Source organism: Suillus plorans, assembly GCF_016647745.1.
Source record: "Suillus plorans strain S12 chromosome Unknown HD556scaffold_20, whole genome shotgun sequence".
NCBI classification, from domain to species: domain Eukaryota; kingdom Fungi; phylum Basidiomycota; class Agaricomycetes; order Boletales; family Suillaceae; genus Suillus; species Suillus plorans.
Window position 1 is genome coordinate 159,918 of NW_024537404.1, and position 19,318 is coordinate 179,235.

A 19,318-nucleotide genomic window follows, 5' to 3' on the forward strand; every position below is an offset into this window, starting at 1 on the left:
AGGTTTTAAGATGCTTGTGCGAGAAATGTCGCATCTCAAGTCGAGGGAGGTTTAACTAAGGCGAATAAGTAGACTATCATACTAGTAGTACTGTTTATAGTGACTACGCCTGCTACGCATATTAGGATGGCGTTTGTGGCATGCCCCTGCATCCAAGTTCCTCTATGTGCACACAGAATCAGAGTTACTATCATACGCCCACTCTCGTCACGGACCAATATATCAACTTTTTGTACAGTATAAACTCGAACAAAGGGAAAAATAAGGTATAGAAGAAGGGACGGCGATTTCACTAGATGCGACGCCCGTCATAGCAATTAATTAAAATACATCCATACAGCTCTTGCACCTTTCCCATAATTTACCCCACCGCCCCCCGTTCCACTGCCGAATCCTCACCCAGCCATCATGCGGTGCAACTTTCTCTATCCAAATGAGTACCGAAACGATGGCGAAGTCAGCATATGTGAGCTCATGGCCCATAGCAACCACCCCGTCACCGTCAGTGCCCGAGTTCTTGTCAAGAATATTTGCCAGAAAATCGAACTGCTCTTGAACTGCCCTCCAAGCCTGCTCTCTCTCTGGAGGAACGGAAAGATAACTTGGCGTCGTCCCACTGAGAAAATGAGTTTGACTGCGCTCCGGTAAACGTTGGTGACTAAGAGGCACCATGATAGGGAGCAGTGGCTTCGCGAATATTTCTTGTATATAGTGCACAAACAACGCTTGCAGTGCACGAGATCCCTCTGGAAATACTTGACGCGCTGCAAATTGTTCAGATATAAGGTTTGCAGATAGAAAGTTATACTGGCCTGGGTAAGTAATTTCCAGATATTCAGCAATGTGACTTGCATTTGAAAGTACTATAGGAGCCTGCGGCGACCGTATGGGATCCACGATGACTGGGAGAGAGAAGACAGGCCGGCCATCATTTCTGACGGACGTTGGTGGGGCCCCAATGCCACGGAGGGTTTCCTCGATGTCTGGAAATTCCACCCAAGTAGTACGGTAGGGGAGCCGTTTAAAATTGAGTATCAACCTAGAAAATATATCGGCATATATATTTGTTAGAGCAAAATGCCTTACCGTACCCGCCAGATATTGGGGGCCCAAGGTTGCGGAATATTGGATGGTACGTCGTAAAGTATAATCATCGGCTGAGACATCGTGTGTTTGTGTGGGTGGCTTTGATAACCTCTAATAGTGCTTGCGGTAACTTATTAAGGGGGGAAACACAGCTGCGCTATCTTCGTCTCGCATGACTTCACCCCTTCTGTCGGTGTTTGATATGTGTTACGTGTAGCCACATGTCTCATTTGAGTTCATGCGTCTTTCTTACCTCTTGCGTGTATAACATGGGGGAACCATTGAATCGCCGACCTTGTTCCCAAGTCATGAAAATCAACAATGACGTAGTAACTCACGAAATCTTTTATGAGTACGGAAACTTAGAGCGACTCTGGCACACCGATTCGAGTATGTCACGAGTGATGAAGATTCCTAACTATGTGCAACCTGAGTACTAGAAATCAGAAGGAACACACAAAAGAGCCGATCATCCACTTTACTTGCTGTGTTTGTAAATTGTGTTTCGTCTAGAAGCCGTATCTTTGCACGGTGTGAAGAGATTTCCGAATTTGGAGGTGAATCGCCGGAGGCTAGTAGCACTGCAATGCGTATCGCCTCGAAAGAATGGGATAGGTGACTTGACTGTTATAATAACACGGCAGCACTCTACGTCCGACTTACAGCCCCATCGCAAGAGAAAATTTGCGACCATCTCTATGGCAAACACCATAGTCTAAGGTTTACAAATCAGCTCTTATCTTCAACAACACCGAGAGAAAAGGCTGGAACGAGTCATTGCATATAATAGAGAAGATCAAGGCGTTTGAGTAAAAGCCGGCGCCGACAAGGGTCCTAGTCCTGGACCCTTGACTGCCCATCAGCGCAATCACCAAGCGAGCCACTTGAGTGACCGGTCAATCAAGCATAGCAATCAAAAAGAATGTGTTATGATAACCGGTACCGAATTCCCTTGCCACACATACCTCATCAGGACTTCGGACTTGTGACAAGATGCTTTGATGACGTACAGTCCCTCCATGAAATAGCACCGTGATCAAAACCCGTCGAGCCTGCGCCGTTAGAGGGCAACGGAAAAGTCGTATCTTTAAATCGCCGATGCACATGTCCAACGATCTAAACGGTGACCACGTTGCACAAGAAACGGGCTTTTTCTCGCTGTACAAAATGTGCCCACGACAACCTGGCAGGCCCGGCTACAACATGGTGTAATCCACAAGTTGTCCGACATCAGCAGTAGCCAAGGTGAGACAAATATATATCTGGGATAACAGTGTTCACGCCGAAGATGATGCTGATTAAGTTCTCTTGTATGTATATGAGCGCGTCTATAACCGGAAAAATGCTCTGTGGCATCAAACAATAGGACTTGGCGCACCAACTTGCTTCAAGTAAGTACTATTGTAGATTGACACTTGAATGATTCGTTTTAACAAGAGAATTAATGACCTGACTCGCCGATGGTAGTAAAATTTGCTAGGAGGGTAGCGCATTTTTTCGTGGGTACGGTAGGTTTCAAAGACCGAGAGACCTCCGGGTCCATATATGAGGGCGACAAGCCTCGAGCTTTTTTGGATGACGAGATCATGACTGTCATACCAGTTTCTCGGTTGATGATTGATGCAGCTTGGACGGGAATAACCTGAGAAATTCGGGCCTCATCGGGCTGTTTGCAAGTGTTGCCTATTGGTACCGATGTGGCTCGTGAAATTCGGATCAGCACATTCCTTTAAATTTCTTAATTGACGGGCCTTGGACGGGCCACTACGAACGGCGAGGATGTTGATGTGACTCCCGCAAGCACGCACTCGTTCGAATCGTAAATTCCGGTCGTTTTCAGAGGACATTGGCGTCAAGCCGACGGTTGCAGCAAGAAGGTGTGTGATGCGACTCGAGCTCACAGGTTTTTCTACAAACGGTAATGAATCTAATAAACTAGTACTGTGCTGTGCTGTCTTGCGGCACAATTTTTTTCTGCGACGACATCCTAGGCCTGAGGACTCTCGCTGTTAAAGTAGTATCAAAAAGCATCCACTTCGTATCAATGCAGCTATTATGCAACGAACAAGGTAAAATATAGAGTTCGACGATGAAGTTGGGGGTGCTGTAAGTCATTGTTGCATTTAGGAAGTACCTCCAGCTAACTGCAATTCCGTGGAGCTTTGTGTACTTCGACGACAATCCACTTGTTTGAAACGTGTAATCTAACAGAGGCACGGCTTGTCAGTGAAGCTAATTCACTGATCGGGGCAGAACCAAGATTGGCTTTGTCCGCTGTTGAGCCCATTCTGCAGGAATAGATGACACCCGGTTCGTGGTTTTCTCCCTTTGCTTCGCTGCCAATGATGTGGCATACTCATTTATGGTGTTCCTCGTCTCACCAACGTTCCGTCAACTTTATATCCTTCGCTAGTTCATACTCAAATGAGCAAACCTCACGAAAACCCTGCGTCATACTGTGTTTCACTGATCGGACTAAACATCTACAGCCCCCAGGCCACTCTTAGCCCGGAGGGTGCTCACGCACTTTCCCATGTGTTCGAAGTGCATTTGCTTCCGTCCTGTCTTTGACCAAACATAGCAATGCGTCTTTCAAGTACCCGGTGTATCCATCATACCGTTGAGATCATGATATGTCAAAGGAAAGTGGGTTATTCTGGGAGATTTGATGCCCGGCTACGTGCCTGGTAAAATTGAGTGGGCGAAGGTAGGCGATTGTGAAAATGATCCATGCAACTTCTCATCATTCGTACGCCACTAGTTCGATTTCTATTTCCATGCTTCAATCAAACACATTGGGATTGGGTCCAGAAAACCTAGAACAGTGCTAACTATTCTAGTCTTGGTGATGCGCGCCAATGGACAAGAGGAACGGAATTTCTGCGACCAATTCCAAGCCATCATCGAATGCCAAGATGAACATTTTGTTGATGAAGTGGCCCAAAGTCAAGTAGCCTTGAGCAGCAAGATTATTTATACTGTGCGTTTACCATCTAGACCGTAGTAGGTCCGAAAATTTGATGTGTGTTGTCTGAGACAGTCGATTCGACAACTCCTACTAGGCACACATACTCATGAATTGTAGACCCAATCAACCCTGCGTATAGAACTTATGCATATGATAAAGACGAGAGTTCGGGTATGCATGTCGATAGATAATGAGACAAATGGCTATAAAATGCGTGAAAATAATATAACGAGGACGATGCCATGAAAATCAGCAAACTCGCCCAGTAACTTGATTCTGACCTTGCAACTTGCAGAAGATACAGGGCTAATCACCATCACCACCACCCCACCAAATCAGTCGTATGTTCATGAGAGTAGATGCATGCCGCATCAACGAGAACCTTATCTTCGTGCCTGAGGTTCTTCATCGAACTCCAACTTCCCCATCACTTCTGCAGACCCGCCACTCGAAGCTACGTCGTTGGCACTCATGCTGCGTAACGAGCCAAGTCTCGGTCTTGACGTTTCTCGCCAGATCCCCGTGGGCCGCGAACTTCTGTTCTCTCCTTCCCCACGTCCACTTACACTCGAAATAGGGCTTGCGCCTGCCGAATCTCCACCTATACTGCCTCTTCTCCGGCTACCACCAAGCCCCTCCAAGCTCGCAAGGAACGTCTCATTCATGTGGCGTAAACGTTCGTCGACTTCTTCTTCTCGTGTCAACATTGGTCCCGCGGAACCCATGGAATCGGATTTGGTGTGTGATGGGGTAGCGGGTCGGCCCTGCGTAGACGCGGGAGAGGGTTGACGTTGAGCATTAAGTGGCTTCCGCGCATCAATATCTTTGACAAAGATGGATATCTCATCGTCATCAGTGGGTACACCAAGGAAGGAGGTACTCTGCACAGGAACGTCATTAGTACTATATTCCATCTATAAATAACAAATGATGAAAAATTAAGCAACGTGCGATGCAATGCAATATCAGTGAGGTCGATATGCAACGTGAAGGATCATGTATAATAAGGCAATGAGGTCGCTTACCTCTGCTCGTTCCCCACTTCCTGCACTTCCAACGCTCCCCCCACCTCCAGCTGCAGCGTAGCGATGACCAAAACTGCTGGAATAACGCTTCCTCGTTGGGATCTTCGGAGATGTGTCCTCGCCTTCTGAGCGGCCTCCGATGCTACTTGGTGATTGCCTACCGAATCCAATCGAGGAGTGGGGAACAACACGAGAGGAGTTCGGTGACGGTGGCACCGGGCGAGAAGGCAGTGATGGATTGCCTACGGCGAGTGGCGACGGTTGACGCAGAGAAGGGGAAGGCGAGTGGATGGACGGAGAGCCTGATGACAGTGTGGATGTCTTGAATGGATGGACCGGGTTAATACCTGGCCTTCGGATCGGAAGTGGCCCTAGGGCAGAGGGAAGGTCCTGAAGATACGTCAGTCGCCAATGAATAAACAGAATGATAACGCTGACAGCATTACTACTCCTTCCTCCCATACTCTCCAATCTGATGCGTGCAGCAGCGGAAATGCCCGAAAAAGGTCCTGTGTCTTCCTTAGACCAAGCTGTACTCGAATCTTGACGCGAGGAAGCGATCGAAAGGGCAGATGTAGATCCTGCATTGATCCCAGCACCGGTGGAAGTACGACTTACGGGGAAAGCGCCCAAGCGCGGACTCTGGCTGACTGGCATGGAGTTTGTACGTGAGTGAGAATTTGGGGCAGGGAGAACAAAACGATCTGCGATTGAGGACAGCGGTGACTTTGGAAGAGATGCGCGCAATGGTTGACTACCTGGAAGGCCTGTTAGGGAATCACGCTGCTGATTCTTTGCAAGGGTAGGGGTGAAGTCCTGTCCTTCATCTAGAGAGAGGAAGCGAGATGAGAGGAGGGACTCAAGTTCGTCGAGCTGGAAGTTCGGAGAAGAGAGGTAGGTGATAGCAAGGGAGAGTGTGCCTAAAGGATGTGGAATAGCAGGGAAGAGATGAGTTTGGTGCTGTAGTGGTGGTGCATTGGGTGCAGGGGGCGTGTCTTCATTGGACGGAGATGAAGTGCTGACATGAGATGAAGCCACGAGGTTGAAGGTAACGTGACTTACCGAAATCGAGGATGTCAGTCACGCTAACGCCGTCGTCGAGGCCCTTGACGCGCAAATGGATACTTAGGTTACCGTTCCGGTATGCATTGCTCGTGCGCCTCCTGAGCTTCTTGTAAAGCTTCCAGGAGGGAAGAATACGAAGCAAACTGTAGACACTACGGAAGAGAGGTATCCCGTGCTTGTAAATGGTGGATGGTGCCACACTGTCGGAGTCACTGTCGCCACGAGGTTCTGGAACAAAATTGAGCAACCAATTCTCGAGTACGATGTGCCTGGGCGTTGGGTCGACACGAGAACGAGAGGAGTCATGTGCAAGGTGCACCAAGACTTGATTAGTGATAAGATCTGGGACGGAGAGTAACACCTGAAGTTCGAGTGGGGGTGGCGCAGGCGTAGTAGATATTGCTTTGTATATGCGTAGATGATCTTTGAAGAGGTCAGAGTCTGGGGTTTCAAGATTAAACTGGAAAGAGGTTAGTGTAGTCTGTAACCTGAAGGAGTTACGCACCCATTTGTCGACCTTTGATTGAGACCTCGGCTCAGAAGTGGCCCTAGCATTGGAGACGACGAGACAAAGCTTTGTGTAGAATTTGTGTGTTATCTGGTCGGCCTTGTGTATGTCATTGGACATTGTAAAGGGAAATGGTATTTGACTCGAACAGACCAGTATGAAATGGGTAGTAGAAAGAAATTAGAAAAGAAACGACATTAGGGTTACAAGTCTAGAAGTATGAGTCGATCAAAGTCGTGGTCAGAAATGGGACAAAGCGAAGGCGTGTTCAGCACGCAGTATGAGTCCAACTACCGCAGGGGTAATGAGACAGCAACCGTAAGCTGGGAAACCACCAAAGCTTTCCTTTTTAGTGAACCCTTCAATTTAGACTAAGATTACATAAGCACCGTAAGAGTCATTCTTAACCCCGTCAAAGTACTCACTCGATGACGTGGAGAAACCACGAACATCGGTTTATACCAGTTTGACCTTCCTGAAGGGCCTGTCGTTTTCGCATGAAACCGGAGTATTGCCGTTACCACAAGTATCTTGTGACATGCTGGGACAAATAACATTGTCGCGATCGACCGGAAAGCTTAAACTTCGGGAGCAATGACCAGGCTAATCACCTGGCACTACCCCCGGATGTAGTCCTCGCGTTTAACACCCCACTGGCTGGCCAAGCGCACGCATCTGTCCTATCTGTAAGCCATAGACTCTGACAGACCCATAAACCCGACGAACTCATTTTACTTATTCCATACACACGTTTCAAATATCCATACAAGGCGTATGGAGTGGGACACGCAGGGCTTGCCGAGGCTACCGAGGCCCGGGCAACACATACTGTTTCTGGTGTATAACCTCAGAGCTGGCGTTGCATCAGATAAAGGGTGCTTGTAAAATATATCATAAACCACACGAAAGAAATAAAGGGGAAATACATCATCGTTAAAAATTTGTTGTACATATGTAGAAAATATTAGCTGGGCTTGGGCAGTCTAGCAATAGCAACAACCTCTACATCTAACAAAAGCGCGCCGATGTAGAATCATTATGCGCATACGCCACTGTTTGCCCAGTCACCGGAAGCGCCTAAAGATCATCCCAAACAGTAAACTAGCAGCGTCACACAAGAAACTTTCACTTACCACTTGGAACATCACTCTCCGACCACCAATTCGCAGTCCAGAGGTCCCCGCTGTGATAATGTGATACGTTAGATTACAATGCACAAGCGCAAGTCAACTTGCACACGCACTCATATGTGACTTTGTCGCCTCCAACATACTAAGTAGAGTGGTTAGACTCCCAAAATTGCGCAATATGTAATTGAACTCACAGCAACACCAGTTTGCCATGCTGCCACGCCAGCGCAGGAAATAGTCCCAGATGTTGTTGTGGGAGAAGGACTTGATATTGTGCTGGTGCTCGTTGTGGTAGTAATCGGCGAAGTCGTGGTCGTGGTCATGATTGTGGTCGTAATCGTCGGCGTGATCGTGGTCGTAATCGTAGTGGTAGTCGGTGGAGGGGAAGACGTACCGCCTAATAGTGCATCCTTGACAGAGATGTCGTATCTGTCATTTGCTGAAGACAAAATTCAGTCATAAGTGTATAGAGGCAGTATATCACCGCTTTACCGTACGCCTGAGACGCGTCCCATAGCATAACGCCTCCGAAAGATGAATATTCGGCCATTGTTTCCTGGATGATTGGGGTAAACGTCGATGGACTGACATATCCGGATCCAGCTGCGCTCGATGATGCTGGGGCACCAATGTAGACTTTGACATCTGGATTAGGGGATACCGTATGTGCCCAATTGTCCCTGTGCTTTGGTCAGGCAAAGAAAACTTCAGTCAACCAAAATGCGATCATATACCATGTTGCAAAGTCCCAAGCCTGCGGTTCACATTGTTAGTCAATGATAACAATCGGCCTATGGGATGCTCACATTCGGGTTGTTGTAATTCGTCAATCCGCAATAGTTGTTATCTAAACGTGTGTAAGATGTAAACTCAAGCTGAAAATAGCACTCACAAAACTGGACATATACAGCATCAAATCCAAACTCGTTCAGAGTAGTACCAATGTAGGCATCGGGGTAAGGACATTGAGGCGCTGATAAATCTCACAGTATTAGTAACAGTCATCGTGTGAAGCACCAAGACCGAACCCGCAGTGATGTAGTACCTATGAAAAGGCTATTAGAAAGCAAATCAAAAGCCTGTGGAATGACGTACGGCTTACTGCCACCATCCATCAAGGTACGAAGGGCAGACAAGAAAGATACAAATCCAGTCTGAGAGCCACCTTCGATGTCCATATCAATGCTGGATCTAGAGTCAGATCGTACATTCTTAAGAGGTTGATGCATTATTACCCATCCAAAATGGCGGACCCGAAAGGACGCGTGCTGCTCGAACCTCCCAGGAAAAGATCCCAGATTGTCTGTGCATATGCCGCTGCTTCGGTGTCATTTGCAAAGCCATTAGAGCCTGTTGCTCCTCCCAATGAGATCGTCACGATTTTTCCTGCAGCTTGACAAGTCTCGATGCCTGATGCGAGGAATGAGCAATTGAGGAGGTTTGTCCCTGAAAAAAGAGAATTATCGCCTGTGTTGCAAGTCTGTTGCAGGGTTAGATAGGTTCGGGCAATCAGAAACGAGAACTTGCGTTTGCAAGGTCGATGGACGGGAGGTTGTCTGTCGAGTAGAACTCGTCTAGAAAGGCTATCGGGAAGGTGTCGATTATGGCGTCCTGCAATCAAGACATGAGCCAATTTTTCCAGTATAATATGGGATTAGGCCGACATTGCAATAGTAAGAGATGGGCTGTTGCCATTGTGCGGTATTGTCCGGATTGACAGCTCCATATGAGTTCTGACCCCAATACCTGCAACCCGTAGGTCGTTGGTAATGGAGAAATGTGTATTATGCTCGTGATCTACTCACACAGCCAGCTAGTCGAAATTGTCAATCACGCGTCAAGAAACAGGAAGACTGACTGACATTCTGATTTGATGACATGTCAAACGCCGCAACAGTGCGGGTAACGAAACAGAGAAACGGCACATATGTCAGGGTGGATTTGGAGAACATCGCGATGATCTTCGTTGCAGTAGAATAGGGATAGTAGGATGGGGAACAATGACAGACAACATATTATTGCACAAGACCACTTTCTCTTTATGCAGCACGGAATGCGGATGCGATGGCAGATAGAAGTCTCAACGAACCTGATACGGAAAGGGTTATGCTTCATGGTAGTTGGACTGCAACGATTGTACCTGCGATATCGGTGATGAACAACTCAGCTGAACCATTCGAGGCAGCTGAGGCTTGCTCACACAGGAGTTGAGTCGCATGTCGATTGGATGAAAATGGAGTTCTGTTTAACCATCCATGTGGTACGACCAAGAACGCCTGGAGAGATGTGAGTATCCAATGGAGGCCACCTGCTGAATTTTCTTTACCTCTGTGAGATCCAAGAATATAACATCTAGCACTTGACGCGCCTTTGGCTACGGCACTGTAACAGTGAAATCCATGGTGCTTAGTTAAGGGATTTCTTCTCTAGTGATTTCCCCTAAAAATACACGAGGCAAGGACGGCATACCTTGGGGAATCTATAAGGCCCCCTTCGTCACGTCATGACTTAGTATAGACCGGGACCCCCAACTATAGCTGTTAGAGCCAAGTATATCAAGCCTAGTAATTTCCCTGTTGGCAAATCCGAACCAACTACAAGTTGAACATCCGAAGCACATGGTACGACCACGAAATACTTCCGGCGCGCATCAGAAGATCCGAGGAGTGCTCCTATAGGACCCATAATGGAAGTACGTAGAGATGTTGTGGAAACGCCAACTGCCAGTATCGTTGTTAAACCGATCTTCTCGGACTGCCGCCACTTGGGCTGAGCGCCTAGTACTTGATGGAGTCGATATATATCGGGAGGTTGCATACAATCGGCAAACCATCAGGTACCACCTCTAAATTTGGTCAGCGTGCTCGTGCCGGTCGAGCGTGTGCGTGATTCACAGCGTGAGCTGGGTGAAGCTCTTAGCACCTAAATCTACTTATGTAGGTCTGTTCCGAAGATTCTCGGCGACAGGAGCCTGGTCATGGATGAAGATCTAAACCTGTTAGAACGACTTACTATTCCAGTCCCACCCATCGGTCGGATGAGAGTGTGAGTCAAGTATACCGTAGTACCTGTTTGCCTTGCCAAACAACGACTTACTCATCATATGCCTATATATACGTACTGTGCTCTCTGCAGAGAACGGTAATAATTCAAACCCGAACTACGTATCTAAGCATGGAACGATTGATCCTGCGGACGCAATCCGTGTCTGTACTTCATGTGTCTTCTGAGCTCCGAGTCCACATATGTGCGATCGCTCATTTCCCTCGAGCTAACTATTATTACTTCTGTTTTTTCACCACCGCAGTACAACGAAATAGAACGTCTGAAGGTGAACGAATCGCTGGTTGTATCATATTTCAATCGAGTCAGCTGTTATCGTCATGACTGCGAGCTCAAGCTATCCCTAATATTGCCAAACGATTTCAAGACGATCAGCGAATGCGGCTGCTGAGTGTGATTTATGTAAAGTTTATACTTCGGTCCGCGTGAGCGAGCCGATCACGTCTTTCCGCCATCATGATATGTAACCGAGTCTCGAACTGCGCTCAAACCACCTATCCGTGTTTAGCTAGGAACTTGAAGGAACACTGTAACAAGGTCTAGAAGACGTTCGCGATGCACTCGTGGAGTAGTGGAAGCTTTGCTGATGAACCAATACAAGCCTTGCGGCACTTCCAAACTTGATTGGCATCCAGATTGTATTCCTTTGGTTGGCAGCTGTTCAAAAGTTCAAGTAGGGATTCGGGCTTGCAACTGGAAAGTACCCTGGTTCAACGTTTAACATCGTCACTCCTTGTTCTACAATTCCTTCAAGTTTTTTTCCATCGTTTTTAATCACGAATAAAAAATGGACCGCAAAACTGTCACAGTGGTGAGTGGGTTCGCTCAGCGTGAGTCAAGGTCATCATGGCCTTCTAGGTGGTGGATGAATCGTCAGATGAGGAATACTCACACGACTTGCACGTTTTCAAGATGCTTGTAGAAGTATTAGGTACGCGTTGGCAACTCACGTCCGAGTCAGCACGAATTCATTTGATTATTGCAACCTATAGGCAACTCCCAGTCCGCTCAACCATCAGCAAAACACCCTAGAGAGAAACTTTTCATTTCACAGGAGATACCGCCTCGAGCACCTAGGGCGGATGCGCGTTTACAAAGACGTGTGTCGCCTGACGAGGAGATGCACGAGATCGCCGAAGGTACAGTGTTGAGTTTGCTCAAATGTATTGGTGATCTCTCCTTACTAACCCGCACTTTATTCTTAGTATCATCCAAACCAGCGATAGAATCAGACTGTGATTCCAGGTCGGTACCGTCGACCGACCAATCTTGGCTGTTCTCAAGTCGCACGACCTCGATGTCATCTGTTGGATACATGGGCCTGAAGCGTGCACCAGACTGCTCGCTACCTCCCTCACCAGCGGTTACATGCGAAGTCTCACCGTGCGCACCAGTTGCAAGTCATTTTTTTCCCATCTAACGTGTTCTCACAATACTGCAGGTGAATCTGCCACAAGTCGAGAAAAGTCGAAAACGCAGTTCCTTCGAGTTCGGTGTCGAATTAGATATCGTCGGCATTGCTCACTGCAAGAAGGCTCAGCCAGTCCTCGATCGACATGAACTCGCATGGGGAACGATTTTCGAACTGGCACGAGGTGTCACTCATGGCATGTGGACATTCCAAGACATGACGGAGCACCGTCTACGAAAACTCAAAGGTACGAATGCTCAATCTGCCTGGAAAGTCGCCACCGTCATGGCAGACAAAGAGCCATCTGGGATGGGAGCGCCATCAGAACTTTGGTATTAGCTTCATTCGTCTCAAAAATCGCGAGCTAAATTTGATTTCAAGGCTCGAATACGATCGGGAGCAGCTCGCGATCGTCGAAAACAAGGGTCGCGGTTTGGGAACTATGGGGCAGTGGGAGGGAAAAGACTATTGGTACGGAGGGAAGATCCAGCAAGTTGCTCGTGTCGTGAAAGCTGGAACGTCTTTTAAACTCGAACTCGAGAAACCAGAGATTCGGAGGTCACATCGATTTTCTCGGTTTTTGGGGTCTCGGCGCATCCTTCAAGCCCGCGTGCCAGATAACCTTACCTATGATAAAGTCGGCTCGGATCTTCGGGAATTCTTCATATCTCGTAAATTCGTATTGTGTGGCCGCGTCTTCGTACCATTCCATGCTAAGGAAGGGAGCGTGTACCTTTTTGAAACGAGCCAGAACATTGATCGGCAGACGAACCTTAGCGAGGGCGACAGTCACAGACTGACACTCTACCAGTTTGTGAAGTGGCATAATCCTCTGGGGTTGAATTCGATGCAGGTGACTACGTTTTTGTCCGCATTATGCAGCTCTGACGCGCTCCCTGAATAGCCTATCAGCAAGTGGTCTACAAGATGGGCGCTCGGCCTATCAACCTCGATACCAACAATTGAATTTTCTGCAGAAAACATATTTTTCATTGATGACCAATGTAGCATTTCCTCTAGCTTCTACACTACGAGATACTGACTACTCGCGTATTGTAGATGCTATGGACTGGGACGAGGGAAAGCCGCCGGCGGAAAAAATCATGACTGATGGGTGTGGTTATATCAGTGGTGCGGCCTTGACGGCCATCATGCGCGTGATGAAGTATTCAAGTAGACCGACCGCCGTACAAGGACGCATTGCCGGTGCCAAGGGAATGTGGGTTCTGCACCCAGATCCTGCGCATCAAACCCACGATGGACCACTGAACATTTGGATACGTGACTCACAGAATAAGATCAAGCTTGGCTCGCTACACAAGGTCGGTAGGGCGCATAGGATTTTCGACCTCCTTTCGCCATCTCGGGTAACCGGGCCAAGCCGTCTGTCGAGTCAGACACTCGTCAACTTGGCGCATGGTCATGTTCCCTTTTCTGTTCTGAAGGATCTCATGGCAGAAGGGCTTCACGAGGAAGTCCGTCAACTGACGGAATGGAGTGGACCGGACAGCATGCTTATGGTCTGGCGAGCTGTAGAACAAGCTGGCCGTGTCGTAACATCGAGACTGCGGCGGCGCATTGCTGGTCAGGCACGAGCACTTGGTCTTGGCCAACTCCGACCCCACGAGGAGCTCGCTGGCGGAATTGATGGTTCTGACGATGTTGCAGTGAACCCATCACTGCATGACTCGGCTAATCAGGGCCGCAATCCTCGCAGCGGTGAACCACTGACTCTACACGAGTCTGTCCTTGAACTACTGCAGGCCGGTTTTCATCCTCTTAAGCTTGACCAACTTTTTTACAAACTTGAGTACGTGGTGACCCAAGTCCTCGACGACTACATCAAGAAATTCCACATTCCAGTCGAGGAGTCCCTGGAAGCATATATCATACCGGGCGAGTAGCTTCTTCCGTGATCATTTTTATAGCTCATCTAGCAGCAGATCCATATGGGGTCCTCGAGGAGGGGCAAATCCATTTTCGCTCTTCAGAACTAATCGCTGACCCCGAAAGCGGAGCCCGGATGAATACTGTGACTGGGCCTGTTTTGGTGATCACTTCAGTCCATTGCAATGGACTGTCCTAATGCGTTGATAAACAGGTGTGGAGGAATCCCACAAGACTCCCCTCCGATGTCCAGAAGGTAAGGAAACCAATACCTCGTTGGATGATCTTATCAAATATGGATCAGGTCACTGCTGTCAGCCACCCAAAATTGGGTGAATACTTCGATGTCATCGTGTTCCCTGTGAAGGGAGAGCGCTCATTGGCAAGCTATTTGGGTGGAGGAGGTATGCACTTACTTCCACCCTCATTTTTTGGGCATCAGCTGACGTGTTCATTCTGTAGATTATGATGGAGGTGAGTTTATGTCACTTATATTGCGTCATTCAATAATTGCTTTCAAAGACACGGTCACGTTGGTCTGGTCCAAACGGCTTGTCGAAAACTTCAATACCGCTCCACTGTGTATGGCGCCTGCAGGTTTGAGTGGCAACTTTGAGCGAGAAGTTGAACAGGTTGAAGAATTTATCGAACGAACATTCAAACTCTCTCCAAAGGAGGCTCAAACCGCGTTCCAGAAGGTCCTCCTTCTTGGACTCGCAGACACAAAAATCGGATTATATTCGAAGTTTCATGACCTCGCCGTGTATGAGCGCGGCTATGCAAGTGCTGCCGCCATTCGACTGGCATACATGTGAGAATTTTCAGTCTATTGCTATGGTACTCGCCTTATGTTGTACGGTGCAGGTTCACTACCTGCCTCGATGCGAGCAAGACGGGGCTTCAGGTTAAACGCCGTGTCTTCGAAGAAGATCGCAAAAATAACGGAAAACGTAAACCGTACTACATGGCCGCACTCGAACAGAACACCGAGGGCCAAGAGGTTTCGAAACGCAAGGGCTCGACACCCTATCTTCTCGACGCCCTTGTTGACGAGGGCTGTCGTCTCCGCGACGACTTCCTCACACGTTATTCCGTCCTCCGGAATCCTTCCACCAGTGCTGCAGACCACGACCTTACCTTACCTTACCTTCGTGCGTCTTGTAGGGCAGCAGAAGCTTTGCAAGCCGGTTTTCACGGCCTGCAAGACAACTTGAGCGTTGTCCGAGCCCATGTCAAGGAAGCACATGGGAAGTGGCAGGCCGCCGTTTCTCTCCAGAAGAAGGCTTCAGAAGGGAGGGGGTCTTCGGATCCCAAGACACAAGCGATCCAAAAGTCAGTACAACGCTTTGCACAGTGGCCAGACTCGAAGAAGACATTATTTTTTTCTGACGAGGACCGCAAAACTATCATGGCATCCTATGCATACACTCTTAGTGGTTCGTTCGGCTTCTCCGCTGCCTTCGCAGAGCTCTGCGCCATCAAAGCACGAGCTCAAGGTGCTGTGCTTTTTGCAGATAGATTCGCGGAAGTGATGTGCATACCTAACAATACCCTACGTGCCCTTTCACAAGCACAGGATGACGTGGATGAGTGAAATTTTGCATCTCTGTCTGTCATACATACTTCACCGTATAGCACACCCTTACCTCGAACATATTTTGATCATACTATCTCGATTTGTTAGCCACTATCTCTGCACTACGTAACGACAATCGACAGGCCCGAATTCTCCCAGAGCGATTCTTTTCATCGATGAAGAATGTGGTAGTCTCTGGACTACTACTAGTGCTAGTGCCTCAGACTCGAATGTTGTGTTGCAGATAGGCATGGACCATCACTTGTGGGAGCAGATTGACATATATATCCCTCAGGCCTCAGGATCCCTCAACGAAACTACTAGAGCAGAAGTCGTATTTATCGACACCCCACGACGTCGCGTCAATGCTAGGCTGGGCCTTGTTAGACTATGGGTATGGGTCGTCATCATCTCAGATACCAGTATGTCCTGTCGGATTGATTTATATAATAACCGCTTTGCCATTCAAACATGACCACTAAGATGAGTTGGAGCCTCAGGTGACGAGACATTCACCCGCCGCCACCTATCTTGGGTATATGTTAATTGACATGGAATCGCACTATTGCTGTCAGTTCGATTTCAACCTGCGTTGAGGCGATCAGGTTGCATATGAACAATGAATTAGTCAACGCCTCGCTTCCGCAGTTTGCTGATCAACCGCCTTTTGCGTCAGAATCGCTTCATCTGTGTTACTCCCCAACCCGCACTTCCCGCTACCGTGATAGAATGCGGCTGGTCATGAGTCTAGACGGCGAAGGTGTTGACCTAAATTACGTACAGCCTTCGCAGAGATGGTTCTCTTCTTAGTTGTCGAACTCACTCATCGTGACTACATAGGTCCGAGTCGAAATTCTCACTCGCCTTACGACAAGGCTCAAACCCGACTAAGTAGTCTTCTTCCGAGCTTCATGACAACAAAGCCGACAGTCATGCTTTTGTAAGGTATATTTTGGAGTTTTCCGAGGAGAAATATGGTGGAGGTGATAACAATCGCAGATATTGAAGGTCGCGATCGGTCATTGCAAACTTCTAAACCAAAGGTGAAGATATCCATAACGATTCAGACGAAGGCAACGAAGATTTTGTACTGCAATGTCAATCACGCACGCACAGACTTATACTTATTTGATTTGTGTAAGTAGTATCCTATCGTATGTGAATCGTGATCCTCAATTTCAACATCGCTTATCTACGAGAACTACTGATACTGAGAATGTTCACTGACATTTAAACTACCTAGAAGTTGTTGACCTTTGAGAGCATAGTAAGGAGAAATTTACTAGGACGTTGGTACCCCTGGCGATGGGGAGAAACCATTGAGGTATGCAGTCAAGCACGAATAACTGTCAGTCCTCTTCTTGGGTGGTATTGCGCGTTTCTGATAGGTGTTGATCGCGAATTCGTTTGTTGAGCAGATCCTTATCTGATGTTAAAGCTTGTTTGACCGCTATGTCATAGCGATGGTTGGCTGAGGCAGTGGAATTATGGAAGGTTATGAAGACAAGGGAGGTTCGACGCACCGTACGCGTCTGATATATCCCATAACATGACCCCTCCAAAGGAAGAGTAATTGGATTGCGTTTGCTGAATTATTGACGTAATTTTTTTGGAATTAACATAGCCAGACCCTGCAGTGGATGACGCGGGAGCACCAATATAAACCTTAATGTCAGGATTGGGTGAGACATTGTTTGCCCAATCGTCCCTAATGAGGGTTAGGAAGTAGGACACGAACTGGCCCATGTCAGTACATACCAAGCAGCAAAGTCCCAGTCCTGTGCTCAACGACCCTATTGAGGAATAGTACTGGACAGAAGCATCGTAACTTACATTACGATTGTTGTAATGCTTTAGATCACAATAGTTATTATCTGTGAGTGATTATCAACCACAAAAACAGCGGGGCGATCAAAAAAAAGACGGACAAAATTGGACATATACTGCATCGAATCCCACTGAGTCGAGCGTGTCTCCGATATATTCGTCCGGGAAAGGACACTGAGGCGCTGGGACAAATTCCGCACATGAAAACCAAATGTGTGTCGACTGGAAGCGTTTTGGCTTACCAGCAGTGATATAATACCTGCGCAAACGATATAAACCAAAGCTCACACCAGAAGAAAAAATAAACCTCACTTCTTCTTGCCTCGATCCATATGTTTGCGAAGCGCAGTCAAAAAGGAAACATAACCTGTCTGCGAACCACCCTCGATGTCCATGTCAATTCTGTCCTATGTTCAAAACAAATTTGAAGATGTGAAAAAGCCGACTGACCCGTCAAGAATCGCAGATCCAAAGGGACGTGTCTTGCTCTTTCCACCCAGGAAAAGATTCCATATTGTTTGCGCGTATGCGGTGGCCTGAGAGTCGCTTTGAAACTGGATATTTCCTGTTCCGCCACCAAGCGAGATGGTGACTGCCTTTCCCGCGGACTGGCACATTTCGATATCCGAGGCGAGAAAAGAGCAATTCAGTAATTCAGTGCCTGGAAAATAGTTAGCATTGCCTGAGTTGCAGATCTGCACATCAACTTGGAGTCAGCATGATCCCGGAAGGTCACGAACTACCCACATTTGCTAAGTCAATCGACGGGAGATTACCCTCCGCATAGCTATCGACAAGGAAGGCAATTGGGAAGGTATCAACGACATTGTCCTGAGAGACTCAGGGTCAAGTAGCGACTCGAGACTTCAGATAAAAGGAAATTAACCATGCAGTAGTATGAAAGTGTCTTCTGCCAGTGAGCAGTTTTATCGGGATGGGTGTCTCCATATGAATTCTGGCCCCAGTAGCTGTGACATTTGGAGGTTTGTACCTGACCTTGTAGATGATATATATGACACTTACACAGCGAGCTGATGAGGAAAGGATTAATGGTCAGGATCGAGAAAAATACACGCAGCCTCACATTTTCGTTGGATAGCATATTAAATGCAGTTATTCCGTGGGTCATGATGCCAAGAAGTAGAGACGATAGTGTGAGGCATGAAAAATCCGCAACAAGCATGATTGTCACGGTGCGAATGATAGGATGCAAAAGTTCGATGGTGAACTGCAATCATGTATTCCAGGCTTTTATGCTGTGCCCAAGAATCCTCGTGTTACTTTCAGCTCAGAAGGGATAAGCTTCTGTCACGAAACCTACCAGCTTCTCTCTACGAAAACGGTGCGATTTCCCCCCAAACCGACACGAAGCGCGACTCGTGAAATAGGGACGACAGTTGCTGTTGGCAAGACATCAGTGCCATGCAATGCGTGCTCGAAACTACAGATACGCGGCTTTCCGTTCTTCTCGGATACATGTCTAGAAGATGGTGTTAGTCGCATTCAATATATACTTAGGGCATGTTACAAATTCAACTCTAGCCGGTTGCTCACCGAGGACTTCAGCTAACTCAACGCCCAGCAAGTCGCTAGCATAGCGTATTGTAACGCAAGCGGATCGATAGAGGTTGCATCAGATGTCCGATTTAGAATGTTCTGGCTCTCAGGTGGCCATACTTGTCGAGGCGCTGAGTAGATAGCGAAAGCTGGTTCAATATGAAAACCAGTGGTAGAAGATTAATACTTCTGCATGCCTTCAGTCAGTTATAGAT

General features: G+C 47.7%; 5 protein-coding genes across 5 annotated transcripts; 1 reads left to right on the forward strand and 4 right to left on the reverse strand.

Moving 5' to 3' along the window:
• Positions 1-321: 321 nt before the first annotated feature.
• HD556DRAFT_1234791 (uncharacterized protein) lies at positions 322-1,166 on the reverse strand (the record flags this gene model as incomplete). Its single annotated transcript, XM_041297690.1, has 2 exons — positions 322-1,039; positions 1,087-1,166. 2 exons carry the CDS (start codon positions 1,164-1,166, stop codon positions 322-324), a joined length of 798 nt encoding a protein of 265 aa, XP_041161625.1.
• A 3,142-nt stretch (positions 1,167-4,308) lies between these two features.
• On the reverse strand, positions 4,309-6,772 carry HD556DRAFT_1471218 (autophagy-related protein 13-domain-containing protein; the record flags this gene model as incomplete). Its single annotated transcript, XM_041308439.1, has 5 exons — positions 4,309-4,935; positions 5,080-5,469; positions 5,518-6,074; positions 6,142-6,604; positions 6,650-6,772. The coding sequence occupies 5 exons, from the start codon at positions 6,770-6,772 to the stop codon at positions 4,438-4,440; spliced, it is 2,031 nt and encodes a 676-aa protein (XP_041161626.1). The 3' UTR covers positions 4,309-4,437.
• A 697-nt stretch (positions 6,773-7,469) lies between these two features.
• Positions 7,470-10,083, reverse strand: HD556DRAFT_355316 (glycoside hydrolase family 18 protein). Its single transcript, XM_041310365.1, has 15 exons — positions 9,645-10,083; positions 9,588-9,595; positions 9,447-9,528; positions 9,310-9,393; positions 9,018-9,262; positions 8,878-8,967; positions 8,811-8,827; positions 8,675-8,755; positions 8,589-8,629; positions 8,517-8,536; positions 8,275-8,462; positions 7,977-8,221; positions 7,896-7,924; positions 7,786-7,835; positions 7,470-7,729 (listed from the first exon to the last, which is right to left on the reverse strand). The coding sequence occupies exons 1-15, from the start codon at positions 9,732-9,734 to the stop codon at positions 7,689-7,691; spliced, it is 1,311 nt and encodes a 436-aa protein (XP_041161627.1). The 5' UTR covers positions 9,735-10,083; the 3' UTR covers positions 7,470-7,688.
• Positions 10,084-12,929: 2,846 nt separating this feature from the next.
• HD556DRAFT_1361964 (RNA dependent RNA polymerase-domain-containing protein) lies at positions 12,930-15,932 on the forward strand (the record flags this gene model as incomplete). The annotated part of the gene is made up of 9 exons (XM_041302658.1): positions 12,930-13,109; positions 13,161-13,260; positions 13,316-14,152; positions 14,200-14,306; positions 14,358-14,399; positions 14,448-14,547; positions 14,606-14,617; positions 14,666-14,954; positions 15,008-15,932. Coding segments are annotated over 9 exons (2,397 nt in total), but the record flags the coding sequence as incomplete, so codon positions are not given.
• A 1,034-nt stretch (positions 15,933-16,966) lies between these two features.
• Positions 16,967-18,958, reverse strand: HD556DRAFT_355585 (glycoside hydrolase family 18 protein). Its single transcript, XM_041310366.1, has 13 exons — positions 18,868-18,958; positions 18,631-18,802; positions 18,570-18,577; positions 18,433-18,514; positions 18,294-18,377; positions 17,997-18,241; positions 17,859-17,948; positions 17,789-17,805; positions 17,648-17,728; positions 17,553-17,593; positions 17,478-17,497; positions 17,243-17,427; positions 16,967-17,190 (listed from the first exon to the last, which is right to left on the reverse strand). Exons 2-13 carry the CDS (start codon positions 18,727-18,729, stop codon positions 17,069-17,071), a joined length of 1,074 nt encoding a protein of 357 aa, XP_041161629.1. The 5' UTR covers positions 18,730-18,802; positions 18,868-18,958; the 3' UTR covers positions 16,967-17,068.
• Positions 18,959-19,318: the final 360 nt, after the last annotated feature.

Coding starts and splice junctions, on each gene's coding strand:
- HD556DRAFT_355316 (XM_041310365.1), bottom strand. CDS start 9,734: ATGTTCTCCAAATCCACCCTGACATATGTGCCGTTTCTCTGTTTCGTT. Junction 9,263..9,309: donor CGTCCATCGACCTTGCAAAC/GCAAGTTCTCGT, acceptor ACCCTGCAACAG/ACTTGCAACACAGGCGATAA. Junction 7,925..7,976: donor CATGGCAAACTGGTGTTGCT/GTGAGTTCAATT, acceptor CACTCTACTTAG/TATGTTGGAGGCGACAAAGT.
- HD556DRAFT_355585 (XM_041310366.1), bottom strand. CDS start 18,729: ATGCTTGTTGCGGATTTTTCATGCCTCACACTATCGTCTCTACTTCTT. Junction 18,242..18,293: donor CGTCGATTGACTTAGCAAAT/GTGGGTAGTTCG, acceptor GTTGATGTGCAG/ATCTGCAACTCAGGCAATGC. Junction 17,191..17,242: donor GGATATATCAGACGCGTACG/GTGCGTCGAACC, acceptor CCACTGCCTCAG/CCAACCATCGCTATGACATA.